The sequence below is a fragment of the Priapulus caudatus genome, unplaced genomic scaffold, assembly GCF_000485595.1.
Source record: "Priapulus caudatus unplaced genomic scaffold, Priapulus_caudatus-5.0.1 Scaffold39, whole genome shotgun sequence".
Classification (NCBI taxonomy): domain Eukaryota; kingdom Metazoa; phylum Priapulida; class Priapulimorpha; order Priapulimorphida; family Priapulidae; genus Priapulus; species Priapulus caudatus.
In genome coordinates, this window is record NW_014577100.1 from 809,557 (window position 1) to 818,176 (window position 8,620).

The 8,620-nt window shown below is 45.2% G+C and overlaps 1 protein-coding gene across 1 annotated transcript in view; it reads right to left on the reverse strand.

Moving 5' to 3' along the window:
- LOC106819579 (carbohydrate sulfotransferase 11-like) overlaps nt 1-8,620 on the reverse strand; it is a 15,245-nt gene that overhangs the window by 3,311 nt on the left and 3,314 nt on the right. The window contains exon 2 of the mRNA XM_014824195.1: nt 6,798-6,863. Coding sequence (XP_014679681.1) covers nt 6,798-6,863 — 66 coding nt within the window. The remainder of the gene's footprint in view (nt 1-6,797; nt 6,864-8,620) is intronic.

The following is an 8,620-nucleotide window of genomic DNA, read 5'->3' on the forward strand; positions in this document are numbered from 1 at the left end:
GCTAGGGTTAGAATTAGGATCAATGGTAAGGTTAGGGCAGCGATACTGACAACATCTAACGCGGGGGATCGAGTGATCTAACGACGCCGACACCAATCTAAAAACAGTAACATCCGTGGCGTAACGAACCACGTACGTTACTACGTTACCTACCAGCGTTCTAGCGCGTATCTTCGTGTGTAGACACTATATTATCCCTCTCTCAGACACGTCTGCGTCGTTATCCTGCCGTCACCCGCACATTCGCAGAATCGTTCACGACTCCTCTGTTGAACGCGTTTAAAAAATCAAATCACCAAAAAACCATCGACGTACCGAGCGTTGGCAGAAACCTTTACAAATCCTCACAGATCTCTATGAATCCTCACAGATCCTGGCACTAACGGAACGAACGCCTGTCCGACCGACCGTCCGTGCATGGAACACCGTCGGTCTCTCTGCCGTGTATGTGTATGTGTTACAAGCCGGTAGTAACATTGATAGCGCAAAAAGCCGGCGAGCGAGAGAGAGAGAGAGAAAGAGAGAGAGAGCGCTCACATATGCAGCTCTTAACAAACTGTTATCACGGCCGTAGCTAGCGGGAGAGAGGGTGGGAAAGGGGGGAGGGGGAGATCTTAGCGGGAGAGAGGGTGGGAAAGGAGGGAGGGGGAGATCCTAGCGGGAGAGAGGGTGGGAAAAGGGGGAGGGGGAGATCCTAGCAATTCCTCACCTCGTACACTGAAAAAAGATCCCCCCTCGCGACCTCGCTCTCTCCACCCCTCCCCGCCAGACACACGGCGCATGCGCATCGAGTCACCTCTCGGGGTTTCATCTTCAGTCTGAGTTGTAGAGCGGACTGCTTCCGGGTTCTTGCTGTCACGTGTATGTGGGGCAGAGTATGTTGACCAGCGCGCACGTAAACCCACCTGAATGCACGTAGCAGCTTAATCGTAGTAAACCGGTATATACCCCGGTATCATCTCCAGCCCGTCCTCCTCCCCCATACGAGTGTCTGCTACGAACACTTACACAGCATTTAGTATACGGACATACTGTAGTGCACGCAAGGTTACAGGGAAACGTTAGGAGATAGTTTCTGAAACAGTACATTCAAGTGTGGCGAATTAGGTCCTATACATAGGGCCCTCCGTAGATAAGAGTGTGCGAGGCTAAGGGTTAGGGTTAGGGTAAGGAGTTTCTGTTAAGACTAACTAGGGTTAAGTTTAGGAGGCATGGTTTAGATTAGGGTTAGGGACATGGTTACGTTCATGGTTAGGTTTTGGGTTAGGGTTGGCGGTAGCATGTAAGGTTATAGTTACGGTTAAGGATAGGGTTAGGGTTAGGGTAAGGAGTTTCTGTTAAGACTAACTAGGGTTAAGTTTAGGAGGCATGGTTTAGATTAGGGTTAGGGACATGGTTACGTTCATGGTTAGGTTTTGGGTTAGGGTTGGCGGTAGCATGTAAGGTTATAGTTACGGTTAAGGATAGGGTTAGGGTTAGGGTAAGGAGTTTCTGTTAAGACTAACTAGGGTTAAGTTTAGGAGGCATGGTTTAGATTAGGGTTAGGGACATGGTTACGTTCATGGTTAGGTTTTGGGTTAGGGTTGGCGGTAGCATGTAAGGTTATAGTTACGGTTAAGGATAGGGTTAGGGTTAGGGTAAGGAGTTTCTGTTAAGACTAACTAGGGTTAAGTTTAGGAGGCATGGTTTAGATTAGGGTTAGGGACATGGTTACGTTCATGGTTAGGTTTTGGGTTAGGGTTGGCGGTAGCATGTAAGGTTATAGTTACGGTTAAGGATAGGGTTAGGGTTAGGGTAAGGAGTTTCTGTTAAGACTAACTAGGGTTAAGTTTAGGAGGCATGGTTTAGATTAGGGTTAGGGACATGGTTACGTTCATGGTTAGGTTTTGGGTTAGGGTTGGCGGTAGCATGTAAGGTTATAGTTACGGTTAAGGATAGGGTTAGGGTTAGGGTTACGGGTATGGTTAGGGTTAGCGCTAGGATTAGGGTTATAATCATATATAATACATAACGCATGTATTATTAGCTCGTGATACTATCATATGTTGGTATAACTATATATTATATTTAACATATAATATAATATAATATAATATAATAATATATAATACATAACGCATGTATTATTAGCTCGTGATACTATCATATGTTGGTATAACTATATTAATTAATATTTAACATATATATAATATAATTAATTTAATAATAGTATAATACATAACGCTATGCATTAGCTTAACTCGGGATACTATCATATCGTTGGGCTAAAACTATATATAATATTTAACATATAATATAATATAATATAATACATAACGCATGTATTATTAGCTCGTGATACTATCATGTTAGTATAACTCCCATTACTAGTAACAGCAATATATTATATCAGCTGTTCTCTGTGACCAGTATAGCGATATAGCGGTTACACATACTATCATATGTCAGTATAACTCCCATTACTAAAATAGTAACAGCAATATGATATACAGCCAGCATGCTGAGCGTTCTCTGTGACAGTATATCTATATAGCGTTACACATACTATCATATGTTAGTATAACTCCCATTACTAGTAACAGCAATATATATACAGCAGCATGCTGAGCGTTCTCTGTGACCAGTATATCTATATATCGAGTCATTGGTGACGCGACACACAATACCAGGGGACTGTCATAGTATAGATGACATAATATATATCATAACACTCCTAACAATACCAGGAGACTGTCATAGTATAGATGACATGATATATATCATGACATTCCTAACAATATCAGGAGACTGTCATAGTATAGATGACATGATCTATATCATGACACTTCCTAAAACAATACAGGAAGACTGTCATAAGTATAGATGACATGATCTATATCATGACACTCCTAACAATACCAGGAGACTGTCATAGTATAGATGACATGATCTATATCATAACACTCCTAACAATACCAGGAGACTGTCATAGTATAGATGACATGACTCCCTATTATCATGACACTCGATCCTACACAATCACCAGGCACTGTCATAGTATAGATGACATGATCTATACAAATACACGTCCTAACAATACCAGGAGCCTGTCATCAGTATAGATGACATTGATATATCATGACATTGCCTAACATTACAGGCAGATGCATAGTATTAGATGACATGATCTATATTCGATAACACTCCTAACAATACAGGAGGACACTGTATAGTAATAGATGACATATCTAATCATAACACTCCTAGACAATACCAGCGAGACTGTCATAGTGATAGGCAATGACATGTCTATATCATAAACACTCCTGACAATTACCCAGGAGACTGTCATAGTGATAGATGACCATGATCTATTCAATAACACTCCTAGACAATACAGGACGACTCGTCATAGTATAGATGACATATCTATATCATGACACTCATCCTAAACAATACAGGAGACGGTCATCAGTATAGATGACTTGATCTATTATCATTGACACTCGATTAACAATACCAGGAGACTGTCATAGTCATAGCATGACCATGATCTATATCATGACACTCCTAACAATACCAGGGACTTCATGAGTATAAGATACATGTCTATATCATGACACTCGACCTAACAATACCAGAGACATGTCAGAGTATTAGATGACATGATCATATATCATGACACGATCCTAACAATTACAGCAGACTGTCATAGTATAGATGCACATGAAATCTATATCATTCACACTCCTAACACATACCAGGAGGACTGGCATAGCTATAGATGACATAATCTATATCATGGACACTTCCTAACAATACCAGGATGACGTCATACGTTAGATGACATGATCTATATCATGACACTCGATCTAACAATACAGGAGACTGTCATAGTATAGATGACTGATCTATATCATGACACTCCTTAACATTACCAGAGACTGTCATAGTTATACATACATGCATCTATATCATGACACTCTGACAATACCAGGAAGACTGTCAATAGCTTAGATGACATGATATATATCATGACACGTCCTGACAATAACCAGAGACTGTCATAGTATAAATGACATACATCTTATATCACTGACACTCCTAAACATATACCAGATGATGGTCCTATTCATGACACTCCTGACTCGAGCGAGCTAAGTCCATTTGGCCGTACGTTCCACATACATACAGATCACGCGAGGGGCAACGACCCAGCGTAGGCAGCAGCAGCATAGCCAGCAGCACAACAGCTCGCGAGTGAAGAAGAAGTCGAGCGAGTCGACACACATAACCGGTTTCTCTCTCTCTCTCTCGCTCGCCGGCTTTTTGCGCATCAATGTTACTACCGCGCTTGTAACACATACACATACACGCAGGAGGACCACGTGTCTCCATGCACGGAGGTCGCGTCGGACAGGCGCGTTCGTCCCGTTCAGTGCCAGGATCTGTGAGGCATTCATAGAGATCTGTGAGGATTTGTAAAGGTTTCTGCCAACGCTCGGTACGTCGATGCGTTTTTGGTGATTGATTTTTAAACGCGTTCAACAGAGGAGTCGTGAACGATTCTGCGAATGTGCGGTGACGCAGGTAACGACGCAGACGTGTCTGAGAGAGGGATAATATAGTGTCTACACACGAAGATACGCGCTAGAACGCTGGGTAGGTAACGTAGGAACGTTACGTGGTTCGTTACGCACGGGATGTTACTGTTTTAGATTGGTGTCGGCGTCGTTAGATCACTCGATCCGCCCGCGTTAGATGTTGTCAGTATGTCGCTGCCCTAACCTTACCATTGATCCTAATTCTAACCCTAGCCCTAACCATAACCATAACCTTAACCCTAACCTAACTATACCCCTAACTAAAACCAGACTCTTAACCCTAATTATACCTCTAACCCTAACCCTAACTCTAACCCTAACCCTGCCTCTAACCCTGACCCTAAACATATTCCTTATCCTAATCCTATCCCCAACCCTAACCCTAACGCTAAACATACTCCTAATACTCCTAATCCTAGCGCTAACACCTGAACCTCATACCGCAAACCTAACTCCTAACGCTATCTTAACCGTAACATAACCTTACATGCTACCGCCAAACCGACTAACCACAAAACGTCAACCATGAACTAACCATGTCCTAACGCCTAATCTAAACCATGCCTCCTAAACTTATACCCATAGTTAGTCTTGAACAGAAACTCCTTACCCTAAACCCTAACCCCTTACCTCGCAACACTCATTATCGATGAGTCGAGGCCCTATGTAATAGCGACCTATGTCGCCACACTTGAATGTACTGTTCAGAAACATATCTCCTACACGTTTCCCCTAGTAAGCTTGCGTGCACCACAGTATGTCCGATAACTAAATGCGCGTAGTGCTTGTGTATAGTGTTCGCTAGCAGACACTCTTATGGGGAGCGAGCGCGCTGGAGATGATACCGGGGTTAAGTACCGTTTACTACGCAGTTAAGCTGCTTACGTGCATTCAGGTGGTTTAGTCGCGCTGGTCAAGATATCTACCCCACATACACTGAATCAGCAAGAACCCGGTAAGCAGTCCGCCTCTACAAACCAGGACTTGAAGATGAAACCCCGAGAGGGTACTCGATGCGCATGCGCGCTGTGTCTGGCGGAGGGGTGAAGAGAGCAGAGTCGCCGAGGGGGGATCTTTTCAATGGTACGCAGGTGAGGATTGCCTAGGATCTTCCCCCCCCCTTTATCCCACGCACGCCTCTCCCGCCTAGGATCCCCGCCTCCCTCCTTTCCCATCCCCATCTCCCCGCTAGATCTCCACCCTCCCCCTTTTCCCACCTCTCACCCGCTACTACGGCCGTGAAACAGTTTGTAAGACTGCAATAGTGTGAGCCGCGCTCTCTCTCTCTCTCCCTCTCTGCTCTCTTCTCTCTCTTCTCTCTCTCTTCTCTCTCTCTCTCTCTCCCTGCTCTCTCTCTCTCTACTACTCTCTCTCTGCTCTCTCCTACTCTCTCTTCATACGTCTTTTTCTCTCTCCTCCTCTCATCTGGCTCCTCCATCTCCCTCTCTCTTCTCTCTCTCTCTCTCTCTCTCTTCTCCTCTCTTTCTTCTCTCTCTTCTCTCTCTCTCTCTCTCTCTCTCTCTCTCTCTCTCTCGTATATATATATATATATATATGATATATATATATGTATATATATTTCGCACATAGTAATATATATACTAGTATACTATAATACATTCGTTCCACACAGCGCTCGAGCGCAGTGCATGTTGCCGGTGTTGCGTGTTTGTGGTACATTTCTGAATCAGTATTATATATATATACTATATATACATATAACATATATAAATTTCGTAACACGTTTAAGCAGTATATATGTATATAGTATATATATAGTATAATAGTATATATATACGATGCAGCTAGTATATATAGTATAATAGTATATCAGTATACTAGTATAATAGTATATAGTAATATATTATATAGTTTATATAGTTAGCGTATATATTATATAGTTATATAGTTAGCGTATATATTATATATAGCATATATTATATGTAATAGTATATAGTATTAAGTATATAGTATATAGTATATAGTATATAGTATATTCAATGTATATCGTATATAGTATATAAGTATATAGTATATAGTTATACATTATACGTTACACAGGGCCTGGACAGCAGTGACGTAGACTCGGGACGGTGACGTGTTGCCCCAGCGAGGACGATGACTCGATGGAGGTGGGTTGCCACCGACGATGTATCGCGTCACAACACGGCGTTACGCTCGGCTGCTGCGAAGGCAAAGCGCTGCCCTTCTGACGTGTGTCGTCGGCGTTTTATGCTGTTTCGTCGTCGCCACACGTCGGCCGTCCGGCAGCAGCAGCAGCTCGGGAGCGAGGAGTCATGACGCTGCTGCCTTATCGATAACGCCCACCTGTTGCTGACAAGCATCTGTGTTGCCCGCGTGTGTGTGTGCTGTGTGGTGCGTACGTACGTCGCGTGTGTGTGTGTGTGTGTGTGTGTGTGTAAATATTCGTGTTTGCTGGGTCGCGTTAATTGCTCACGCGTGTGTGATCTCGTGTGGTGTTGTGTGTGTGTGTGTGAGTGCCGTGGCTGCGGCTGTGTGTGTGTGGTGTGTCTGTGTGTGGCTGCTGTGTGGTGTTGTGATGTGCGTGTATGTGTGCTGTGCTCTGTGCTGTGTGCTGGTGTTGGTGTGTGTGTGTGTGTGTGTGTGCGGTCCGTTATGCTGCGTGCGTACATGCGTACGTACTGCGCCTCGGTGCGCTGCGTACATGCGCTACGTACGTGCGTGCGCGTGCGTGACATGCTACGTACGGTGCGCTGCGTGCGACATGCCCCGTACGTACGTGCGTGCGTGCGTACATGCGTACTACGTGTGTGGTGCCGTACATGCGTACGTACGTGCGTGCGTGCGTACATGCGTACGTACGTGCGTGCGTGCGTACATGCGTACGTGTCCACGTGCGTGCGTGCGTACATGCGTACGTACCGTGCGTCCGTGCGTACTATGCGTACGTACGTGGTGCGCCTGGCGTACATGCGTTACGTACGTGTGTGCGTGGTACATGCGTACGTACGTGCCGTGCGACATCGCTACGTACCGTGCGTGCTTACTATGCGTACGTACGTGCGTGCGTGCGTAACATCCTCTTACGTGCGTCGCGTACTATGGTACGTACGGGTGTTGCGTGCGCTACATGCGTACCGTCACTGTACCAACGTGCGTGCGTACATGCTCGTACGTTGCGTGGCGTGCCGTATATGCGGTATGCTAAACCCGTATTTGTGCAATCCCGCAGCGAATGTGTTAGGAATCAGCAACCGCAGTCCAGTTGTGTACTAAATCTTGATTCAGTCAGTATTCGCATGTCAAGTGGAAACTTAGTAAATTCTATGTAGGAGCGTCATTCGTATCACGTGCTGCCCTCACCCGGCCTGTCATCCATCAATTTCAGGAACGGGACACTTCGGGGCTCCCGTAAATCAGGATAGCAGTAATAAAGCAAGCCATAGTCCATGACACAACAGGTTAGTATAACTGAGAATGTTGCTGGGTATTTTCCACGTGTCGCATGCCCCCATTGACCTTGAACTTATCCTAATGTTGTCTTAAATATTAAGCGTTTCTATTCTCTCTCTCTCTGCGCTACCGCTTCTTTTCTCTCTCTCTCTCTCTCTCTCTCGTCTCTCTTTCTCTCTCTCTCTCTCTCTCTTTCTCGCTCTCTCTCTGTCTCTCTCTTTCCTCCTCTCTTCTTCCTCTCTCTCTCTCTCTCTCTCCTCTTCCTCTCTTCATCTCTCTCTTTCTTCTAGTCTCTCTCATCCTCGCTCTTTTTCCTATCCCATTTATATCTCACGCCTAATCATAATACTCTCTCTCTATCCGCTGCAGGAGCGACCGCCTGATACGCTCAGCGCTCCTCGCATCAAGAGCGTCTGCGAGTCCAAACCACCCGATCGCTCGCAAACTCGCACGCAGTCGCTAGATGGGCGGTCAGCGCGAAACATCATCGTCGACGACGAGTACAAGATTCTCTACTGCGCGTCCGCCCAAGATCGCAGCGACGAACTGGCGGACAGCGTCTTCTGTCGCCTGCTACGATCGCGTCCCGCACGGTTTCCATC